Genomic DNA, 25,220 nt, shown 5'->3' on the forward strand with positions numbered 1-25,220 from the left:
TATGCTATTGACTTGGAGAGGAAATGTGGCAAGGATTCAAAGAACAAAAGCTGGAAAGAAAGGGAGAAGTGTTCTCATTTTACTTCTATTAAAAACATATTGAAAATAAAAAACTTTAGGCATCTAACTAAAGCATTTTATATTTAAAAAATTATTTAGAAAAGCAAACAAATATTCAACACAATCATTTATGACCCATCATACCCAAAATGTTTCTGGCCTTATCCTTCACAGAGATAGCTGTGAACCCTGCCAAGTCCTTTGCAATGCTATGTACCTGTAAAACTTGGATTATGTTCCTTAAACATTATTATTAATCAAGGGGGAAGAGAGAAGAAATGATCAGGCTGCTAATATGTCCAATATAAAATGTCCTTTATAACCTTTAGATTTAGAAAGTTAACTTCCCTAGGATGTACATTTTACACACTGAATAAAACCTGTACAAAAAAAGATGTAGGATTGATAAAGTTGTCCCATAGATGCTTCAGTTGTGCATGGCATCATTCAGATACTACTGGATTTATCTGATATGTGAAACTGTACCTGGCTTATTTCCTTTAGGTGTTCTTAAAACTTCGCATTCTGGACCAGTTGGAAGAAAGAAGAGATGAGAAAATATCTAAAGTCTTCACCTTATTTCAAGCCAGAGCACGGGGAAAGCTGATGCGTATTACATTCCAGAAGATTCTAGAAGAAAGGTACTAACTCTCTATGATACTCTCCCACCCCGAGAGCAATTCATACCTTGACCAGTAAGATTTTATTTCATTGCCCCACAATAGACTGTGGAATAGAGACTAGCTTGCTTAGTCTGAGTCTTGACAATTTCTTAATATCCGCATACAGAAAAGGCAGTATAAAGGGCCTTCCTGTTTCTTCTCTTCTTTTCTTTGGGAAGAATTACAATTTAGAATTATGACATTGAAAGGTGATGTGTTTGACAATTATGGAAGTAGCACACCTGAAAAGATTGACACACACCTAAATAAGACTTGAACAATGGTAATGTTGACAGTCTTGTTGACATGGAAAAGGGAAGTCTCCTGAGGTCCCACCCTACTTAAAGACCTACTGGCAACAAATTAGGAGAGAGAGAGAGAGAGAGAAAGAGAGAGAGAGAGAGAGAGAGAGCGCCTTTCCCAGAGATAGTCGCTCTAATTGGATATCCAATACAAAGGAGTCAGCTCTGAAGTTCTATCTACAAATGGATGCAGCAGGCTTCATTTATATAGTTGTGCATATGTATATATAAAACCAAAGAAAAAGAGACATACAGCTTGAGAGAGAGAACGAGGGAGGATATGAGAGGGGTTGGAAGGAGGAAAAAGACGGTGAGAAGTGATGCAATTATATTTTAATTAAAATATATTTTAAAAAGATTGTCACACATATCCTAAAGCTAACTTTGAAGAGGTATAGTCATATTGTGTGGGTGTGCATGCAAGCATGCATGTGTTCTCTGGCCACTGTTACTTCCTCTGGATGAACAACTGTGGGTCCTAATGATTTATAATTATACCTCTCTTATTATCTTATTTCATTTCTGGTAAGTTCAATACAAACATTTATAACCATATTTGGACAACTTGGTATTTTTTTTCTAAATTTTTAGTTGAACCATGGAAAGCAAGCTAATAAAATCCTTTTCGTTTTTTTTTGTTTTGTTTTGTTTCTATTTTTTTTCAGTAAAGGGTGTCTCTGTATAGCTTTGGAGCCTGTCCTGGAACTCATTCTGTAGACTAGGTTGTTCTCAAGCACAGAGAAATCTGCCTGCCTCTGCCTTCTGAGTGCTGGAATTAAAGACATGAGCCATTACCACCTGGTGTTAAAAGAATCTTTAAATAAACAGACAAGGAACAAGAAATTTTGTATTGGTAATAATTTTCCTCGGCATAGTTTAACTTCTAGAGGAAAGCCCACAAGGTTTGATATAAGTTCCTTGAGTGACATTTTGTTTATTCTGTTTGTCCAAAAATGATCAAGACCACGAAAAAAAAAAAAAAGAAAAATTTTAACTCTTGAGGATCTTTTGTGACTCTCTTATTGCAATCAATGTAGCGCAGGAGATTGTAGTAAAATACATGTCTTCTGGGTTTTGTTTGTTTTCTGTTATTGTTGTTTGAGAGAGGGTGCTGTTAGCCCAGGCTGGTCTGGACTTTATGTGTAGACTAGACTGATCTTGAACTCCCAATGATCTGTCTCTACATCTTGAGAATGCTGGGCTCTCAAATGTGTACTACCCCACCTGGTTCCAGTTGTATATACTTATGTAAAGTTTTTACTTTTTTTTACACTACTTCTTTTATTTCTAAAACGAGACCATTAATATCTATTTTCTAAATTATTTATCAAATGTTACTGTAAATTATATAAACTTCATAAAATGTAGATACTAATATAGTGAATTCTCATGGCACATAATCAAGGAATATTAATTCTTAACAATTTTTATGTAATTGCTAACAGTTTAAAAATTATTAACTAACATCACTGAAGTCCTTTGTACTTTGCCCTTGATACAAATCTAATTTTCTCTAGATCCTAAATTGGTGTTCATTATTTTTGTCACATATGTAAATGTGTAATTAATATAAAAACATGTTCTCATTCTCTACTCGATATACAGATCTCTTTTTGTTATGTTTGTTTGTTTGTTTATTTATTTATTTATTTGAGAGAAGCTTTCTCTATATAGCCCTCAGCTGTTCATCCTGGAATTTGCTCTTTGGACCAGGCTGGCCTCAAACCTAGAGATTTACCTGCCTCTATCTCACAAATGCTGGAATTAAAGGTGTGCACTGTCGGGGTTCAGCCTTGACAAGTTCGTAGGTGTGTGTGGATTAGGAATGTTAAGCAGGGTAGACAGAGATACAAAAGAAATACAGATACGTAGGATAGTACAAGGAGGGCAACTCAGTGAATACTGAATCCACCTGCATTTATTTTCCATATGTTTATATTCCCTAGCCCAAAGGGGTAGGAAGAAGGCAAAAGATTGCTTTAATATGACACAAAGGACAACCAGAACCATTACTTGCTTTAATACCTGAGACAGCAAGCCACAACTTTCTGAGTTAATCATTTGATATTTTGGGCAGGATATGCAGTGAATATACCTTAGACCAAGTATCCTGTAGGCAGCCATTCCCTATGTCAAACCTCTGGTTTTAGAATAGTGGGGGAACCTGCATAGAACAAAACTATGCCCACTGAATGTGGGTGACAGTTGTGTGACTTGGGCAGTCTGTGGGGCCACTGGTAGTGGAATTAGGACTTATCCCTAGTGCTTGAACTGTCCTTTTGGAGCCCATTCTTTTTGGAGGGATACCCTGCTCAGTCTAGGTATAGGGGAGACGACTTGGTTCTCCCTCAAAGTGATGTGTCAGATTTTGTTGATTGCCCTTGATTGCCTTATCCTTTCTGAAGAGTGGATGAAGTGATTGGTTGGTAGGGAGAGTGGGAGGAGGAAAGGGAGTAGGAACTGGGATAAATATGTAAAATGAGGAAAGATTGTTTAAAAAATTAAATTTAACAATAATAAAAAATGATGGAGCAAGAATATGCTTGAATTCTCTGACCTTTGGTCAGGGTGAAGCAGATTCACCTCTATGGGCCATCTTAATGTCCAAAACACCAAGTGACCACACCCTAGATCAGGATTTCTTGTTTGTAGCCATACCTGTTGTCAACAACTTTGAAAGAGTAAAAATAAGTGCAAAGTCTCTGACTTTTAGTTAAGGTGGAACAGGAATCACATCTGTGGACTCCCATTGTGCACCACTATGCCTATCTTAATAAAGATTTTACTCTGTATAGCCTTAGGTGATATACATGTGTCCTTAAACGGTTAATGGTTTTTCATGCTTACTTCATGTGAATAATATTCTTTATGAAGTTTAAAAATCTTCTTTAAAATATATCAGTCTTGATGAGTATAGGGCTAAATCACTGAGTTTAATGCTGTACAGTAGCCCATTGCTTAAATATAACACCATGTATTTCTTTCCCCATAAACTAAATTTGTGCTATTTAAAATATCATGTACTGTTCCAATACGTTATAGTTTTCTAGAGACATTTTAATGATGTTTCCCTCATTCTTATATGTAAGAGTTTCTTGAAGATGACATAACTTCAAATGTTCCATTCTCTGATAAGTTAGTGTCAAAGCACAGGCGTGGTGGTTTCTCAGAGTTTACGCTGCACACAGTTTTAACTTTGCAGGATATTGTTTTCTGATTTACTACTCAACAGTGGTCCATGAGATTCCTCTTGTGGAATACTTTCATGAAAATGTGGTACTTTAGATTTTGATATATTTCTGACATTGGCAAAAGCTATCATTTCCATTTAAAGGATGATACTTTTTGCAGTCTAAAGTTTTTGTTGTATTCTTTAAAGAGTATTCCCACTTCTTCCATTTTCTTTTTATAAAGCTTTTTTAAAAAATCATGAACCTATTAAATTTTTTATTTGTATTTATTAACATAATATTTCTAAAATAACCTATAAATGCATTAAATGGTAGATCTTTAAAACAAAGAACCTACTTTTATTAATACTGATGCATTTTGTAAAAGTATTACAATGAGATTTTTAAAAATAAATTGAGTGGCCTAAAATTTTATTTAATTTCTGCTATCTAGTTTTAGGCAAATATCATTTTAACTTTGTAAAATAATTATTGACTATTTTCTCTTTGAATACAAGAAATATTTAACTTCAATTATCTAGTCAATGACTCTTTGGTACACTTTTGTATATAATAACCTGAATTTTATATTCTTTGATGAATTTCATAAATTTAATGTGTCTAGACAAATTACATTTTTTTCTTGAGTCAGTTTATGAGTTATTTACTAAATAGATATTATTTAATATTACAAATTATTTGTTTACATTGTGTGTTAATTATAAATGGTAAGTATTTACTATATCTACAAGTTTACTCACAGAAAATAATCCTTATTAATTCCTAGGCCATTATACCTAGTATTGTTTATTTTGCCTTCTCTCCTTTATGTTACGTGCATATTTATTTAGTGTATGAACTGGATAATTTTTATTACATTTTCTTTTCCCCCTCAACTTTATTAATTTGTTATCTCATTTTTGTTTTTTTTCAATTTGTTTTTGGCTTATTCTTTATTTTTTCCCTGTGTTTTTAAAGTCTAGTTGACAAAATTATGTTTATGGTGTACAATCTGATGTTTTCATATATATGCATTTTGTGTAATGATTGCTGCAATCAAGATAATTACTTTATCACCTTATATAGATCTATTTTACGCATGTTGAGAGCATTTAAGATCAACTATATTTAACGGGGTATGATGTTGCATGCCTGTAATCCAACACTTGGGAAATGGAGACAGAAGGATTAGGAATTCAAAACTGTCTGGATTACAATATATACTGTATGTATTGTGTGTGTGTGTATACAGTATATATACACACAGAGCAATATACATACTTATGTATAAATATATATCTATATTACATACACTCTCAGAAGTCGGCACATTTGTTACTTTTCTTATTGTTGTGATTAAATATCTGAAAAAAATCAGTTTAATGAAGGAAAGGGCTTGGGCTTGGGCTTGTTTTTAAAGAGGTTTAACTGGGGAGAGAAGATTCAGCATGAATGGTACCACAGGTGCCAAAGCCCTAGACCCTCTGTTTCCTGCCTACAAAGACAACATCACCACCCACCCACCCACCTCACACTTCTGCTTCCACACCTTCCGTTGCTATGGACTGTAAATCCCCAATCAAAAAGGATGCTGCAATAGCTTTTCAATTTATAAGCATGTATTTGGATCTTCTTCAGTTCCTTTCATTAATTTTTTTCTATATACAGATATTTTTACCTCCAGGTCTTATTTATTGTGATGTAATTTATTTTATTATGCAATTATAAATGGGATTGTTTTATTTTTCTCTTTTCTGTGATTCATTAATATAACTGTGTAACTGTGCTGATTGTGCTTGTTTAAACTCTCATTATTTTTTATATATAAGGTGGAATAACCTCAAATTTAGTCTTAATTAAGGTCTGTAGTCTAAGGACACTTTTCAGACCATGATTTTCACGTTTTTGAAGATAAACCACTCTGTCAGAGGCTACATTTATTTTTCGTGGAAGTAGAATTAAAGTCTTAAATACTTCTGTCAATTCTATCGGGTGCATTGTTGGAAATGACGTAATTTTTAGGGCTAAGATATGGTTATTGCTTTTTATCCCTATTGTGATGTCAAAGCCTTTGATACTAGATAATAAGAATCTAAGTTTGACCTGCAAACTGTAGTTATACAGAGAAGAAACACTTTGCCTCTAGGATTTTCTACAAGCTTGAGTTTTAAGAAAGTTTGCAAACATCTGGATGCACAAATTTATAACCTTCTAATGTATTTCCAGTCTGCATGTCTCTGCTGTTCTCTTCCCACCCCTGTGCTACTGGCACAGTTATGAGTGTACCTTCTCTAGTTGAGTTTTCTTGCTCCTTCAAGCTTCCTGGATCTGAGTGTTCTTCACTTAGTGGCATGTCATAGATTTCTTGAGCTTTCTTCATTCCTTTTCATTGTTTTAAAGAAATATAAGATGGTCTTACTTCAAAAGACCTACCTTCAATTTTACAAGGCTTTCCTTTTCTTTAGCTTATTGTGCGGCTGAAGCTAATTAGTTTTAATTTTGGTTTTACTGAAAAATTTCTCTGGTTCCAAGACTTCTTTTTAGTGACTTCTTTCTTTCTATGGAAATTGTCATTCAGATCAAGAATTATTTTCTTTTTAAGAGAAAGAAAAAGTATGAAGTTGAGTGGGATGGTTCTTGGAGGAGTTTAAGGAGGGGCAATGATATGATCAAAATGTATGAAAACGTTAAATTAAATTTAAAACTTAATTCATGATTTGTTAGTAGTACTGGTTTGAACTTGGGCTGGTCTTTTACATGTTGTCACAGTCTCTTGAAGTTCATATTTATATCAGTTCTGTTGTGTATGGAAAAAGCCGTTTTCTTGGAATCATCCACCACCTCTGGCTCTTACAATATTCCAGCCTCCTCTTGTGAGGCTTAAGGGGAGGGGCTTGATAAAGACATTGCACATAGAACTGAGTACTCTCTTACCCTATGCAATTGTTGAATTGTGGGTCTCTATTGTGGGTCTTTTATCCACTGCAAGAAGTTTCTCTGATGAGGATTAATTGGGCAGGGGATCCGAGGGCAGGGTGGAGAGGAAAATTGGGAGGGACAAAGCCTAATAAAATATATATGGAACCCCCCCCAAAGAATTATTTTCTTAACCTTACTAAATGCTCCTTTATCTCACTGACTTTTCCTGGAATAATTATTTTTATTTCCTCTTTAAGAATTTAATAGAGTCCCTTCATGTTGTATTTCTGGCCATGTCACAAATTTTCCATATGTATGACATGTGTCAAACTACTTGGGCTAATTAAGTTATAAAGAGGAAAGATTTATTTTAGCACACAGTTCCAGATGCTTTAGTCCATAATAGGCTTTGTTGTCTCGGATCAAGAAGCTAGGTAAGTACATGATAAGTAGCTTACTGTAAAAGTGCTGCTCACACATGGAAAGAGAGAGGAAGATGCAGGAGTTACAGTGTTACTGTTTAGTAACATACTCCAAATACCTAACTTTGTTGATTATGTGTCTAGTAATAAATACAGTTCTTCTAGCCTATCACATTTTTGGTTTATAAATGTTCATAGTAGTCTTTTATAACTCTTTATGATTCTTTGGAATATTTTGCAATGGTTTTATTTATAATTGTATTGCCATTCTTTTTCATGTTTTTAATAGTATGTCTTAACGTCTTTCTCCTTTTTCACTCATATTTTAGGGATGCTCTTGTTTTAATTCAAGAGAACATAAGAGCTTTTATGGCTGTGAAGAACTGGCCCTGGATGAGGCTCTTCTTCAAGATCAAGCCTCTTGCTAAGTCTGTGGGAGGTGGAGAGGAGAGAGCTGGACTGAAGGAGGAATTTGCACAACTACATAAAGCTTTGGAGAATTTGGAATCTCAGAGGGAGGAACTGAAAACAAAGCAAGTCTCCCTTGTCCAAGAAAAGAATGATCTACTTGTAAAGCTGCAGGCTGTGAGTGCTCCCACTACCTGTTCTGTATAGCTAGCTTTAAATGTGACCAGTTCCAAAGACATTGCTGACTGGAGTAAGAGAAGCATGCACTAGCTTTTTAAAAACACTGTACATTTTATTAAGCCGAGACTATGAAAACACGTAAAAAGAAATCTTGCACCAAAATGAAGTAATTTCCTTGGCAGGATGTCTTAGAAAAAGGCATAAGCCTGAGCTGAAGATATGCTCCGTAGATAAAACATTTGCCTTGGCAACTGTGGGTTTACATACCCACAACCCGTGAAAAAACCTGGCAAGTAGAATAACCCCAGCATTCAGAACACTGAGATGGGAAATTCCTGGGGCACACTGGCTAGTTGGTTTAGCTGATTCATGATCTCTGGGTTCAACTGAGAGACCCTGCCTTGACTGATAAAGTGGAGATCCATCCAGGAAGACACATGCTGTCAACCAGACCTCCACACACATGTGCATGAATACACGATACCTATCACACATACACCTGTAGGTGAAAGACAAGAAGAAGGATGATGTGGAAATGAAAAAAAAAAGGCAAATTACTACTGGGTGTTCAGTGTATAATATCATCAAAGTCTCACTGGCAGGGACTGAAATACTGCATAATATCATAATAAAAACTGTATAATATCATCACAAGCTATTATGGGGCCAGGAAGATGTAGGTCTATTGTTTTGAGATAGAGTGTTACTTTGCAGCCCATGTTGGCCTGGAATTTACTATGTGATATAATCTGGGCTTGAACTCAAGGAAGTCCTCCTATGTCAATCTCCTGAGTCCAGGGATTACAGATGTGAGCCACCACACCTGAGGGAAGCTCTGGATCTTAATTGACTATGACTCATTAGCAAGCTAGCAGATAAGATTTTAGTAGGTCTCACATAAGCTTGAGAGATCTTCAAAGCTTTCTTTCTGTAGGATACAACTCATAGTTTCTGAATTTTGTCTTCCTGCTTCCTCTCCTGTAGTCCAAGTCCATTCTAATTAGTGGAATTTTTAAAAGATCCTTTCTCAACCTTGGTATTGTAGTAAATGGAGCTGTGAAGAGTGAATTTAAAAAAAAGATGAGATGGCAAGAGGCCTTACTCTCAGATGTTTTGACTAAGTAGAGGAGATGGGGATCTAAAGAGCCTGCATCTATTGTTATTCCTTGTGCTCTGGTCCTTTTTTTTTTTTGTAATTTTATTAAATTATAAAAAGTTTCCATTTACGCCCCTCCTCCCAACGCCCTCCCACTCCTCCCCTCCCTCTCCTCCTCCCTCTTTGTCCCCAAGGGAAGTCAGGGTCTCCTGCCCTGGGGAAGTCCAAGTTCCTCCCCCCTCACTCCAGGTCCAGGAAGGTGAACATCCAAACAGACTGGATCCCAAAAATCCAGTATATGCAGAGGAAACCAGTCCCAGTGTCATTGTCAATGGCTTCTCGGAAAGACTGCAGGCCAGCCACATTCAGAAAATCCGGCCACATTCAGAGAATCTGGTTGGATCACATGCTCGTTCAGTCACGGTCCATCTGGCCTTGGTAAACTCTCATTAGATCCGACCCCTTGTATCAGTGGGTGATAGTATCCCTCGCAGTCCTTCGTCATTTTCTTCCTCCTTTTGCTCCTCGTTTGGATCTTGGGGGGCTCAGTTCGGTGCTCCAACGCGGGCCTCCATCTGTATCGTCATCCAACGCCAGATGATGGATCTATGGTGATAAGCAAAATATTCATCAGTATGGTCACGGGCCAAGGCCGGTTCAGGCACCCCCTCCTCTGTCCAGAGAACAATCTGGGGATCTCTCCTTGGACCTGGGATCCCATATATAATCAAGTTTCCTGTAAACTCTAATATGACTCCCTTAGTTGAAATATATTCTTCCCTGATCCCACATTCATCCTTCCTCCCTTCCCCCCATCCCGGTCAACCGAGCTTTCTCCATTCCTCCCCTACTCCCTTCTCTCTAACCCTCTCCCCTTCCATCAACCCTCCCACCCCCCCCCCATGCACCCAAGGTTACCTGGGACTCTTGACTATTTCCTACCTCCTGGCGGATAGGTAAATAATCTTCATCAGGTTCGTCTTCTTATTTAGCTTCTCTAGGATCACGAATAATAGGCTCAAAGACCTTTAATTATGGTTAGAATCCACTTATGAGTGAATACATACCGTGTTCCTCTTTTTGGGTCTGGCTTACCTCACTCAGTAAAGTAAACTTTACTCAGAAAAGTAAAGTTTTCTATGTCCATCCATTTGCATGCAAAATTCAAGATGTCATTATTTTTTACCGCTGAGTAAAGCTCTAATGTGTATATGTTCCACACCTTTTTTAACCATTCTTCTATTGAGGGGCACCTAGGCTGTTTCCAGGTTCTGGCTATTACAAATAGTGCTGCTATGAACATAGTTGAACAAACGCTTTTGTAGTATGTTTGGGCATCTCTAGGGTATATTCCCAAGAGAGGAATTGCTGGGTCCTGAGGGAGGTTGACTCCCAGTTTCCTGAGAAACCTCCACACTGATTTCCAAAGTGGCTGCACAAGTTTGCATTCCCACCAACAATGGATGAGTGTTCCCCTCATTCCACATCCCCTCCAGCATAGGTTATCATTGGTGTTTTTAACTTTAGCTATTCTGACAGGTGTAAGATGGTATCTCAAAGTGGTTTTGATTTGCATTTCCCTGATCGCTAAGGAGGTTGAGCATGACCTTAAGTGTCTTCTGGCCATTCGAAGTTCATCTGTTGTGAATTCTCTGTTCAGATCAGTACCCCATTTTTTAATTGGGTTAATTAGAGTTTTAGTGTCTAGTTTCTTGAGTTCTTTGTATATTCTGGAGATCAGACCTTTGTCTGATGAGGGGTTGGTGAAGATCTTCTCCCAGTCAGAAGGCAGCCTTTTTGTCTTACTGACAGTGTCCTTTGCTTTACAGAAGCTTCTCAGTTTCAGCAGGTCCCATTTATTCATTGTTTCTTTTATTGTCTGTGCTGCTGGGGTCCTACTTAGGAAGTGGCCTCCTGTGCCTATATCTTGTAGACTACTTCCCACTTTCTCTTCTATCAGGTTCAAAGTGGACAGACTGATGTTGATGTCTTTAATCCATTTGGACTTGAGTTTTGTGCGTGGTGATAGATATGGATCTATTTTCATTCTTCTACAGGTTGACATCCAGTTATGCCAGCACCATTTGTTAAAGACGCTTTCCTTCTTCCATTGTATACCTTTAGCTCCCTTGTCAAAAATTAGGTGTTCGTAGGTTTGAGGGTTAGTATCTGGGTCTTCTATTCGATTCCATAGGTCGACTTCTCTGTTCTTATGCCAATACCAAGCTGTTTTCAATACTGTAGCTCTGTAATAGAGTTTGAAGTCAGGGATAGTAATGCCTCCAGAAGTTCCTTTATTGTATAAGATTGTTTTGGCTATCCTGGGTTTTTTGTTTTTCCATATAAACTTAATTATTGTTCTCTCAAGGTCTGTGAAGAAGTTTGATGGGATTTTGATGGGGATTGCATTGAATCTGTAGATTGCTTTTGGTAGAATTGCCATTTTTACTATGTTGATTCTCCCAATCCAAGAGCAGGGGAGGTCTTTCCATTTTCTGGTATCCTCCTCAATTTCTCTTTTCAAAGGCTTAAAGTTCTTGTCAAATAGGTCTTTCACATCCTTGGTTAGAGTAACCCCAAGATATTTTATGGTGTTTGTGGCTATCGTGAAAGGTGATGTTTCTCTGATTTCCCTCTCCGTTTCTTTATCCTTTGTGTATAGGAGTGCCACTGATTTTTTGGAGTTGATCTTGTATCCTGCCACGTTACTAAAGGTGTTTATCAGCTGTAGGAGTTCTTTGGTAGAGTTTTTGGGGTCGCTTATGTACACTATCATATCGTCTGCAAATAACGAAAGTTTCACTTCATCCTTTCCAATTTGAATCCCCTTGATCCCCTTATGTTGTCTTATTGCTATTGCTAGAACTTCAAGCACTATATTGAAGAGGTATGGAGAGAGTGGACAACCTTGTCGTGTTCCTGATTTTAGTGGAAAGGCTTTGAGTTTCTCTCCATTCAATTTGATGTTAGCTGTCGGCTTGCTGTATATTGCTTTTATTATATTTAGGTATGATCCTTGTATCCCCAGTCTCTCCAACACCTTTATCATAAAAGGGTGTTGAATTTTGTCAAACGCTTTTTCAGCATCCAATGAAATGATCATATGATTTTTTTCTTTCCGTTTATTTATATGATGGATTACATTGATAGATTTGCGTATGTTGAACCATCCCTGCATCTCTGGGATGAAGCCTACTTGATCATAATGGATGATTTTTCTAATGTGTTCTTGGATTCAGTTTGCCAGTATTTTATTGAGAATTTTCGCATCGATGTTCATGAGTGAGATTGGCCTGTAATTCTCTTTCTTGGTTGTGTCTTTGTGTGGTTTTGGTATTAGGGTGACTGTAGCTTCATAAAAGGAGTTTGGCAGTGACTTTTCTTTTTCTATATTGTGGAATACATTAAGGAGTATAGGTATTAGCTCTTCCTGGAAGTTCTGGTAGAATTCTGCATTGAAACCATCTGGTCCTGGGCTTTTTTTGGTAGGGAGATTTTTGATAACAGCTTCTAGTTCTTCACGACTAACAGGTCTATTTAGATTGTTCACCTGGTCTTGGTTCAACTTTGGTATATGGTACTTATCTAAAAAAATGTCCATTTCTTTTACATTTTCCAACTTTGTGGCATATAAACTTTCGTAGTAAGATCTAATGATTCTCTGTATTTCCTCTGTGTCTGTGGTTATGTCCCCCTTTTCATTTCTGATCCTATTAATTTGCAAGTTCTCTCTCTGCCGTTTGATTAGTTTGGATAGGGGTTTGTCAATCTTGTTAATTTTCTCCAAGAACCAGCTTTTTGCTTCATTGATTCTTTGAATTGTTTTCTGTGTTTCTATTTTGTTGATTTCAGCCCTCAGTTTGATTATTTCCAGTCTTCTACTCCTCCTGGGTAAATCAGCTTCTTTTTTTTCTAGAGCTTTCAAGTGTGTTGTTAAGTCTCCAATGTGTGCTTTCTCTGTTTTCTTTAGGTGGGCACTTAGTGCTATGAACTTTCCTCTTAGCACTGCTTTCATTGTGTCCCATAGGTTTGAATACGTTGTGTCTTTGTTTTCATTATATTCAAGGAAGGCTTTAATTTCTTTCTTTATTTCTTCCTTGACCCAGGGGTGATTTAGTAGTTGACTGTTCAACTTCCATGAGTTTGTTGGCTTCATGGGGGTACCATTGTTGTTGAATTCTAATTTTAATCCATGGTGATCTGACAAGACATAGGTGGTCACTAATATTTTTTTGTATCTGTGGAAGTTTGCTTTGTTACCAAGTATGTGGTCAATTTTCGAGAAGGTTCCATGAGCTGCAGAGAAGAAGGTATACTCTTTCCTATTTGGGTGGAGTGTTCTATAGATGTCTGTTAAGTCCATTTGATTCAGTACCTCCAGTAAATCTCTTATTTCTCTGTTAGGTTTCTGTCTAATTGACCTGTCCATTGGTGAGAGAGGAGTGTTGAAGTCTCCTACTATTAGTGTGTGTGGTTTGATGACTGCCTTGAGTTCTAGAAGAGTTTCTTTTACATATGTGGGTGCCTTTATATTAGGGGCATAGATATTCAAGATTGAGACTTCTTCCTGATGAATTGTTCCTGTTATGAGTATGAAATGTCCATCTCCATCTCTTCTGATTGATTTTAGTTTGAAGTCGATTTTGTTAGATATTAGAATGGCCACACCCGCTTGTTTCTTAGGTCCATTTGCTTGGAAAACCTTTTCCCAACCCTTTACTCTGAGTAGGTGTCTGTCTTTGTGGTTGAGGTGTGTTTCTTGTAGACAGCAGAATGTTGGATCCTGTTTTCGTATCCAATCTCTAAGTCTGTGCCTCTTTATAGGTGAGTTGAGACCATTGATATTAAGTGATATTAATGACCAGTGATCGATGACTCCGGTCATTTTTTTGGGTAGTAGCGTGTATGTGTTTTCCTTCTTTGAGTTGTGCTTGTGGAGGGTCACTAAATGTCTGAGTTAATGTAGACAGTGTTGGGAATGTTGGATTCCTTGGGTTGTGATTTTCCTTCTAGTATTCTCTGTAAGGCTGGATTAGTAGCTACGTATTGTTTAAATTTGTTTTTATCCTGGAATATTTTGTTTTCTCCGTTGATAGTGAACAATAGCTTGGCTGGGTAAAGTAGTCTGGGTTTGCATCCATTGTCTCTTAGTTTCTGCAGTACCTCTGTCCAGGACCTTCTGGCTTTCATGGTTTCCATAGAGAAGTCTGGTGTAAGTCTGATAGGTTTACCTTTATAAGTTACTTGACCTTTTTCCTTTGCAGCTTTCAATATCCTTTCTTTAGTCTGAATGCTTTGTGTTTTGATTACTATATGACGAGGGGATGTTTTTTTCTGATCCAGTCTATTCGGTGTTCTGTATGCTTCTTGAACCTTCATAGGAATATCATTCTTTAGGATGGGAAAGTTTTCTTCTATAATTTTGTTGAGTATATTTTCTGGACCCTTGAAATGCAATTCTTCTCCTTCTTCTACTCCTATTATTCTTAGATTTGGTTTTTTTATTGTGTCCCACAGTTCCTGAATGTTTTGTGATGAGAATTTGTTGGATTTGCTGTTTTCTTTGGACAGAGTGTTTAATTTCTCTATGGTGTCCTCAGAGTCTGAGATTCTTTCTTCTATCTCTTGTATTCTATTGGTTAAGCTTGTTTCTGAAGTCTCTGTTCGTTTACCCAGATTTTCCATAGCCAGCCGGCCCTCGGTTTGTGATTTCTTCATTGACTCCATTTCAGTTTTCAAATCTTGAACTGTTTCTATTACCTGTTTGATTGTTTTTTCTTGGTTTCCCAGAATTTCATTTACGGATTTACTCATTTCTTCAAACTTTTTGGTATATTTCTCTTCCATTTCTTTACTCATTTCCTCAATTTTTTTGTTATACTTATCTTCCATTTCTTTACGGCAGATTTTCACCTCCTGTTTAATTTCCTCTATTATTTTCATAAAGAAGCGCTTAGAGTCAATTTCTTCTATTTCTTCTGGCGTAGGGTGTTCAATTCTTCTAGTTTCGAGCTCCCTGGATTCTGGCGGTGTCATGTTGCCTTTCAGGTTGTTGGAGGAATTCTTGCATTGGCGCCTGCCCATCTCTTCCACTCTGGATGAAACTCCTCAGCACTTTCTGGATAGAACTCCTCAGCACTCTCTGGGTAGGACTTCACAGCACTCTCTGGATAGAGCTCCTCAGCCCTCTCTGGGAAGAACTGCTCAGCAGGGCAACAGGGCTAGCTGGTCTTCCCAGGACTCAGGAGACAAAGGGCCCGCAGCAGTGGGGGGAGGGGAGGGGTCCCTTGGAACACCAAAGACCCTGCTGCAGATGCTGGGGGGGGGCTGTGCTCTCTTCCTGGGCAGTGGTGAGCACCCACTCACCTCTCTGGGAAGAACTGCTCAGCAGGGCAACAGGGCTAGCTGGTCTTCCCAGGACCCAGGAGACAAAGGGCCCGCAGCAGTGGGGGGAGGGGAGGGGTCCCTTGGAACACCGAAGACCCTGCCACAGAAGCTGAGGCGGGGAGGGCTGTGCTCCCTTCCCAGACAGGCAGGCAGGCTGCCCAGGCTAGCACCCACTCTCCTCTCTGGGAAGAACTGCTCAGCAGGGCAACAGGGCTAGCTGGTCTTCCCAGGACTCAGGAGACAAAGGGCCCGCAGCAGTGGGGGGAGGGGAGGGGTCCCTTGGAACACCGAAGACCCTGCCGCAGAAGCTGAGGCGGGGAGGACTGTGCTCCCTTCCCAGACAGGCAGGCAGGCTGCCCAGGCTAGCACCCACTCACCTCTCTGGGAAGAACTGCTCAGCAGGGCAACAGGGCTAGCTGGTCTTCCCAGGACTCAGGAGACAAAGGCTGCTCTGGTCCTTTTAAGAACAAACCACGCCACTCCCAACCACTTCTGACCTCCCTCATTGCCGCCATCTTAACCCTCTCTCTTCTGTCCCTTGTCTCTTGGCGTGTGCACACGTGTCTCTGTCTCTCTCTGTTTGTCTCTATTTCTCTCTGTCTCTCTGCCTCTTTTTTAAGTAATAAATGTTTAGCTTTATGTATAGCCTTATGTCCATTTACTCCGCCGTCCACCGCATCCAGCCGCCTGCTCTCTGGGCCGCATGGTGGGACCAGCTCTGCCGCTCCCCTCAGGAAACCTGCACCCCTCTGGCGGCAGCCTCTGCCTGGCTGGGCTTGCAGGCCGCTCAGAGCACCCCGACATAGTATCCTTTTAAAGAACAAAATCTATGACCTTTCTTTTGCCAGGGCTAAGCATCACTATTTTAAAGGAGAGCCGTGCTACTTCCCTGCTAAAGCTCCTTCAGTCCCTGTAACATGCACATTTTATGTTCTAAAATCCCACGCCATGCCATCAGTTGTCATTTCCTGTCTGATGCCCATACATCGCTTCCAATCCCCTCTCAGATTCTTTCTCTGTAGTTCCCTAGATTTTCATGACCCCAAATACCCGTAAGGGCAGGGATGCAATTTTATCTTTATTAAACTCTTTACAAAGCACAGTGCTAGGTTGGATAGTGCTGGGTTCAAATACAGTTATTTGTAGTTGGCTTTGATGTTCTTGCTATTAAATCTACCAAAAACAAAACCTCACCGAAAACAAATGTAAGTTATTACTTTTAGGAAGAGAGAATTTATTAGTTTGTTTTGGGATGTGATTTGCCAGCATACTCGTAGGCTGTGTCGTAATGAACACTTTGAACCAAAGCTGAGATTTCTGAGCTGGGTTTAGCAGAGCACTTAGCAGAGAACTTTAGTGCATACCAGGCACAGTTATTAAAGACAGGAATCCCGGTTTGGAGTCCACTTGAAGACCCATCCTGTTAAGAAAGAAAAACCGCATTGTGCAGCAGTTCTAGATGAGAACTGCTGCATTAGTTACTTTTCTGTTGCTGTCGTAGAATACTCTGACCAAGAGCAACTTTGGGGAGAAAAGGTTTGATTTTTGCTTATAGTTCCAGAAGGGATAAAGTCCATCACCTCAGGGAAAGACAGTGGGAACCATGAGGAGATTCTAGCCCCTTGGGATCTGGCTGATCACATTTCATCCACACACACGGTAAGCAGAAGGAGAAGGCAGAAAGTGGGGCCATACGCCGAAACCCAAAGTCTCAGACTAAAGGTCCTGTAAGCTTCCCAAATAACACGACTAACTGGGGACCAAGTGTTCAGATGAGTGAGGCTATCTATGGGAAATATTTTTCCAAACCGCACACCTGTCCTTTCAGTTCCTCTCTTAGAGTGGAGATTGGTCTGTGGAAGCTGAAGAAGTGTGAGATACAGAAGAGCTCAACTTGATTGGGCAAGGGAGGAGTAAGCAAAAGGGCGAGACACATTTTAAAAGGCCTTCGTGGGTGATGTTGAAAATGTTACCGCTTGGGTGGGAAAGGCATTCTAAGCATTCAGTAGTCAACAAACACAACAAAGTCATAACAAAACAAACCTATTCAAGAGCCTTACTGAGAGGAAGAAAACCAGGATGGTGGCTGCCTCTGCTCAGGTGAGGAGCTGAAGAGAACTGAGCTTTATATATAGGTGTATATATAAGGTTTCTGGGTGGGGCCGGGGCTTTCCAGGATCGCCTGGGATTGGAAGGATTTTGTGGCCCGATCTTGGGGCAAGTTCAGCCTGGCCACTCTCCAGTATCTGGGGCTGGGAACTTAAGAGAAGTCTGAGGTGGGGCAGGGCCTAGCCAGTGGAGCTCCTCAGTTGGAGCGAATAGCAACACATATGGAAGCAAATTCCACAGAAACATCAAAAAGTTTGATCTGGGGGTCATGTTGTAACTTTAAATATAATGTGTTGACAGGTGTGGAAGATATTTTATCACCATTTATTTTTTAAAGGGTACAGATAGACAAAAGGTAAAAAAGGACAAAGATTTTTTTTTTAAAAAATCCATTACTTACTCATACTACAGCAGGATTAAGAGAACCGTTTATGTGAGATCATAGGCACAGAAGATAAGCTTTCCCAACTGTTAAACTGCTAAGTTGCCAAGGTGCCCTTTCTTCAGTCCCACTGGTGTGTTTAATGAAGTGGCCAGTTGACCTCCTTCCTCAGTGCTGGGTGACAGGTACAGGTCCTGTTCGCACGCTGAGAGGGCTGCAGAAAACAGATGTTCTTCATGTCAGCCTGCGGTGGGAAGACCAGATGTTCTCAGTGTTTCCCCAATATAGAAAGTTTCCCTGATTTGCTTTGACTTTTCCCAAGTATTGTGGTAACTTTTTTTTTTCTAAATTGACCTCATACTTTGATTCTTCAGCAAAGTTTCAGATTTACCATTTTATCATTCTTCATGTGGGCCTTTTGAGCCCTGTTTGTTTAGTTGGAGTTCTTTAGATAGGAGTTACACAGAATCTATGAGCCTAGACTTTTACCTTTATACTACTCTGTATTTTCTTTACTGACACAACTTACATATTATAAAAGGATAGTTAATACATTTCCCAAAATGTCATTTTAGTTAGGATGATAGTGAGGTCTGAAGATGAAAGATGAAGATAGTAATAGTGGGCTTACTTTCACTATAAAGAAATACCAGAGAGAATTAACTAATGATTAGAAAAAGTTTCTTTTAGCTCACAGTTTTAGAGGTTGGTTATTCCAATAGCATTTATGCCACTATTGTACCATTTGGACATAGCTCTCCAGACCAGTCATTATTGTAGTTTTTAGTGGTTACAACTGGACAAGACTGTTGATGAGTTCTTCCCCTAGTAGCATCCATAGAAAGTTCCAGCATTTCTTTATCTACATTTCACTTGATTACAACATGGGAACAATGGGAACAGTGATATCTGGAGACAGTACATTTGAGAGAGTAAATATAAGTAGGACTTACGCTTTATGTGCATTACCTGCAGAGTTTGCTGCTGGCAGAATCATTGAAGCAAAAACTGGAATTAATAGTGAAAGTTAATGATTCATAAATTTGTGAGTTCTAAAACCAGACTGTGCATAAAAATGTACTGCTCAGCTCAGTTTATAGAAATATATACTTAACAAAATACATCAGGACATTTATAGCAATGTTATAAATATTATGTTATATAAAAGAACTCTATTAAATAATATTCTAAGCAGTTGTCAGTCTATATATCCATATCAGTTCTTACAGGTGTTTTGATTTATATGTGGTGCACGTTTTTGCTTTTGGAAGCATTCTAATTCTCTTAGGCCCCTGGGCTTCTATTAAGTGCCCTATTAGATGAGGTCACTTAATATACTAAATGGACTTGAAATATAGAAGGCTCTTCCAAACACAAGTGACATCTTTACTTCCCAATAACAGGGTTAGGAACCTGGAAATGCTATTTCAGCTGCCTATGAAAGGTAGGTAAAAGTCCTGGGCAGAGGGCAGGTAATTATCTCCTGACTATGTGTTAAACAGGCTCATTGCCCAGCTGATAAGTTACTTCCAGTTGTTGGCAATAATCTTCGCCTTCTTCTCATGGCAGGAACAAGAGACTCTAGCAAATGCTGAGGAGCAGTGTGAGTTGCTGATTAAATCCAAGATGCAGCTGGAGGCCAGAGTCAAGGAGCTGTCTGGGCGGGTGGAGGAAGAAGAGGAGATAAATTCTGAGCTGACTGCCAAGGGGCAGAAACTGGAAGATGAATGTTCTGAGTTGAAGAAGGAAATCTATGACCTGGAAACAATCTTGGCCAAGTCAGAGAAGGAAAAGTGTGCAGCAGAGCACAAGGTCCTTTTTCTGTGGTGTGAGGAAAACTTGACTCTTGGGTACCAGAAGTGCTCTGTTAATTAACACAGTGACCTGCAAATTCAGTGATGAATGCTAGAATCAGCAAAAAGCTAAGGGTTTGATGAACTATAATTTTCCTCCTCAGATTTCTACTTTAAATTTATAGGACCCCTTTAATGTACCAAATAAACTATTATTGCACCTAAAATCAAACAGAGCAGAATGGTTTCATTGCACCTTTAAGCATCCCTTTTGAAATAAGAATGAACATAATGACCTTTGCTAAAAGATAATTTGGGATATATCTACATCCCCAGCTTTAGCAATGATTCTGAGTCTAAACTTGAAGTCATCTCCTTAATTCCAGTTGAAGACGTTGACTTTTTCCTTTAGCAGTGGTCTTTAATTTGTGCTTCTACAGGTGGGTTGACTAGTGAGGAGTTGGAGTGAAACCTTTGACAAGTCTTAATTTCCAAGATGAAACTGTACTTAATGGATGTTTCAACAATGGGTTTTGTGGTGCTTTCCAGTGGAACAGACAGCAGCTTCCACCTTTAAAATTGCTGCTTTCTGCAACCCTTCTTGAAACTGCTACTCTGTAGGGACACTGAGGCATCATGGTAGCACATGTTCCCCTCGATTCTCAACAGAAGTTAAAATTAGTGATATTGTTATTATACAGTAATAAGCTCGGAAAATAGTTTGCACATTGGGTTTAGTGGCCATGGTAGATTAAGGACCCATTTTTGTGGAAACAATTGAATTTAGAGATTTGTAAAATGGCTCTTGATGACATTAGATGCCTGATGAATTTGTTGGACTATGAAAGGGAAATGTCCTAGGTGTTATATCCAACTTCCCATGGATGACTTTCCTGCCATCTTCCCACAGGTCAGGATCCTGACTGAGGAAGTGCACTCTTTAAATGAGGAAGTCAGCAAACTTACCAGAGCAGTGAGGGCTGCACAGGAGGCCCAGCAGCAGACCCAGGATTATCTGCACATAGAGGAGGAGAAACTCTGCAACATGAGTAAAGTGAGCCTGAAGCTGGGCCAACAAGTTGATGCGGTGAGCAGCAGCAGGCCGACCGGTTGGCAGTTTGTCTTTAGACATGTTTCTCAATTTTAGTTAATTTATCCTAACAGGTCCATGATAGCTCAGTAACAGAGTGAACTCCCTTTATTATGGACTGGTAGAGGTGTTTTATTTTTAACATACATAAAGACCACAACAGTATGAATGTAAGAATAATTATAAGAATCCTTAAATGCAGCTCAACTTTGATTAACTCTGGAAAAAGGGAGACAGCATTGATTTGAATAATGAAAAGCGATGTCTTTGACTGACATTTTTGTGTTTATCTACTTTTCCTTCTATTATTTTTTCTCTGTGTTACTTATTTCTTTTTTCTGTATCTATGGCTTGCCAGTATCATACAACCTTGATGTAAGACATTACAGGTGTTTATGTGTGCACATGAACAAACACATGAATACTTTTGGTGACCTAGTCCATTTCGGTTGCTCTAGGAAATGTGCATGGACTTCAGGCTCCTCTTGACCTATGTATCCCAAAGGGACTTATCTCCTAATGCCATCACTTTGGAGATCAGGATTTCATCATATTCTAGGGGGAAACATGCCTCTATTTTATAATACTGGTAGATCTTATATTTCTATACATGCCTTTGAGAAATAACCCTTTAAACATAACTTGAATTTCGTATATTTTACTAGTTATGGGAAATAATTAAAAAGTGAACCTACCAATAAACAGAGGGTAGTATTTTGTTTCCTAGCTTCCTATTAAACCAACTTGTCTGTCACTGTTACCACCATGATACCAGAGACAGTTGAAATGCTCTGAGAAGGTTGGTAGAATATCAGAATATGACAAGTCTTATGGACTAGAGGAAGGTGAGGAGTTTAAAGGGGGGCAAAATATAATACCATATGAGTCCCAGGAGGCTGTGGATTTTCATGGCCGAGTACACAGAGATTGGTCACATACTGTAGTTCTAGAAAGCAGAATGTGTGCTTTGAAGAAACACCAATGAGTAAATGGGACTTATCCACTCAGGAAATGAGTTGCCAGTAGAAGAGGTGAGCAACTTTCCCAGGTAGTGATCAAATGGACAACTGGCCACTCACTATTCTTTGCCACTCTAAGGCAGATCTTATCATTTATAATGTGTAAAATATTTACCCCTCATTGATTTTTAGATTTTTTTTGGTAACCTACTAATGCATGTAATTTTTATTTAACTCTTTAAAGTTTAAAATGATATTCACTGTTTGATTCGTTTAGAGTGTGTGTGGGGGTATACATTTCAATCATGGAGAAGTCAGATTATAACTTAATGGGAATTGATTCTTTCCTTCCAGTACATGGATCCTGGGGCTCAACTCAGGTCTTCAGACTTGTTGGCAAGTATCTTTGCCTGTAGAGTCCTATTGTGGGCCCTAAAATGCTTCTTTGTACCATTTGCAGAACCTGTTCCCAAACTTTTCTTTTTCCTGAAAGTGTTTAATGTCGATACCTTCAATAAGGTATAAACTCTGACTTTTCTTTGGGTAAACAGTCTTTTTTTTCCAGTTGGAAGATGCCCTTGAACGGGAGAGGAAAGCCAGAATGAAGTGTGAGAGGGAGAAGCTCAAGCTGGAGGGGGAGTTAAAGATGAACCAGGAGCTTACAGAGAACCTGGAGAGCAGCCGATGGCAGCTGGCAGAACAGTTGAGGAAGTAAGCGTCTTTCAGTGGCCAAAGGATTCTGGGAAAATATACAATTTTTTAGAGTAAAGACTTTATTTTACTATTGAAAATAGATTCTTATTCTTATACAAAATATTCTGTTTAATAAGATAAGGCAAAAACCATCACTTTGAGGCAGGACCAGGCAACCCAACAGAAGGAAAAGTGTCTGAGGAACAGGCACAAGAGGATTCTGAGAAAATTTTAAGACTGGGAGGAGCAGTGTTTTTGTTTTATTTAGCATCAGATTTCTAGGCCAGAGGTAGATAGTTCAAGATACAAGACGGTGACTAGAAGTTTGGGAAAGGGACATTTTAAATTTGATGGACTCTATTACACAGTTGAAAAAATAAAGACACAATCTCGAGGGTATAACAAAAAGCATCCATGTAGAAGGTGAAAATTTTGAAAGTAGTAAGGCATAGGAGAGGTGAATTATGAGAATCTGTGTCTTTAAAAAGTAGTCTACTTCTTTTACTTGTTATAAGACCAATGGCAACATGAGCACAGCAAAAATCTGACTGTGATATGAAGCCTGGGAAGCTGTATGATCACTTAATAATGTTTTCTTTGTCAGGCACAGGAGAATTATTATTTATGTTGGATATCTTTGTAGACTATATAAACATTAACTCTTAAAATCAGAATATATGAAATGGTAAAAGCTGCGGAAATTTTTCATCAGTTCCCTTGAATTCTCTGTACCCTATGGAACTGACTGGAAGATGGCTTTCTGTCTAATTCTGCTGCCTAGTGATATGTATTTCAACAGTTTATATCTTTTGCCTTCTAGAGTGTTTTTTTAAAATAACACTTCTACCAAATAAGTGAAAGAAAAGTAAAATCCAAATACAAGATCAAAACTGAGAACATAGCAATGTTTGAGGCCCTAGCTTATCAAGTGAATGCTTTGAGTTTCTGACTTTGCTTGCATGCGTATGTTGTCCTAAAACATGGTCTTGGTGATAGTTGATTAATTTACTATTCCTAATTTGTTACACTTCACTTGTGTCTGTGGTCACCTTAAGAATATTATAAACTGCTGACAAGGCTCCCTTTGTAGTCAGTTTGGCAAAGTGAAAGCCTCCATGTCTTTGCAGGCTGTAGGCTAGAGTTAGAAAATACTGAGTGTGTGTCACAGGCTGAGTCTAAAGTAAACTTTATGTGGGACCATGTATAAGCATGTCCCTTTTATTATTATATGGGCCAAGTTATGTTATATATCTATACATACATCTATTCCTACAATATGATAGATTCTACAGTAAAAAAATGAAACTATCCCTACTATTTTACATATCCCCTCTCACACACAAAACATTTGTGAATACTTAGAAAAAAGTTTAGAAGTAGAAGGATGCATACCAAACATGTAATTTTGATTTAAAGAAATATGTCAGGGATTATCTAATAGTCATCAGATACAAATGTAATGGTTATATTTTTACAGTAAGAATTCATATGCTATTCTACAATTTTAAAGTATTTGAATATATGTTATTATTCTGACAGATTATCTTTGTCACATTTTCTAAAACAGAAAAGAATTCGAAATGGGTCAGATGAAGTCAACAGTGGAGACTGAGAAGAATCAGGTATCTCAGATTCAGAAGATGGTGAAAGAGCTTCAGGTATTCAGTTTTCAGATACCAGTGGCTAGACCCATGAATAATGGTTGGCACGCCCATAACCCATACCCTTAGCCAGCTGTAGACAGCGGGAGTAAAAAGCAGCAGTTAAGAAGGTAAATGGCCTCCCACAATTTTGTGACCCTGGAGGGATAATTACCTCTTAAGCTTAAATTTCCTTCTCATGAGAATAATACCAAGTAGCTTGTTCTTTGAACTTTTGCTATGAACTAGGCCTTTTACTAAATCCTGAGCACATAATTTTTAACACATTAATCTTGACAGGTTTGAGCTCGAATTATTAAATTCAACGATAAGTTTATGTGGGAAGAACAGTACATGACCCGCTAGGTCATTAGTTTAGTGTTTAACTTTTATGGTTGGAAAGCAATTAATTTAAAATTCAACAGATTCTATAGCTATTCATAAACCCAAAGCATTATTTGATAATGTATAGCAATTTCAAAGTTTCAGATTAAGTGGTTATTTTACACTACATCTCCATGTTATAAGGCAATTAAAAGTAGTTGTGGCTATACACATAGTGTGTTTGTATAAATGTGTTTTATGTCACACTAACATCTCAATAATGCCTTCTTTTGGTGCTTATCTTCTGGGATATTTTAAGCCCAATAAGGAAAGCAGTCTCATTCTTGTGAATGTACTTTATTTTCAGAAACAACATTAAACACCAAGCATTATATTTTCTAGGTATATCTTCAAATGACACTTGATTTTACCCAAAATAAAATAAAGCTCTCAATTTATCCAAAAATATGCCTTAATGACTCTAAGGATTATTTATGAGGAAATGCTTCTGAGGATTTTGAGGCAAGCATAGTATTATTTGAGAAATGGTAGATATTTCAGATTCAATAATTAGTTGTCAGAGACCACATTTACTTGTGGATAAAATTAAATTTTAGAAGCACT

At 38.4% G+C, this 25,220-nt stretch overlaps 1 protein-coding gene across 1 annotated transcript in view; it reads left to right on the forward strand.

Moving 5' to 3' along the window:
• The window catches only part of Myh15 (myosin heavy chain 15), a 148,977-nt gene that overhangs the window by 62,796 nt on the left and 60,961 nt on the right, over positions 1-25,220 (forward strand). The window contains exons 21-26 of the mRNA XM_087897259.1: positions 565-701; positions 7,865-8,120; positions 19,667-19,909; positions 20,801-20,977; positions 22,505-22,650; positions 24,200-24,290. Coding sequence (XP_087753385.1) covers positions 565-701; positions 7,865-8,120; positions 19,667-19,909; positions 20,801-20,977; positions 22,505-22,650; positions 24,200-24,290 — 1,050 coding nt within the window. The remainder of the gene's footprint in view (positions 1-564; positions 702-7,864; positions 8,121-19,666; positions 19,910-20,800; positions 20,978-22,504; positions 22,651-24,199; positions 24,291-25,220) is intronic.

Source organism: Myodes glareolus, chromosome 2, assembly GCF_982192425.1.
Source record: "Myodes glareolus chromosome 2, mMyoGla1.1, whole genome shotgun sequence".
Classification (NCBI taxonomy): Eukaryota; Metazoa; Chordata; class Mammalia; order Rodentia; family Cricetidae; genus Myodes; species Myodes glareolus.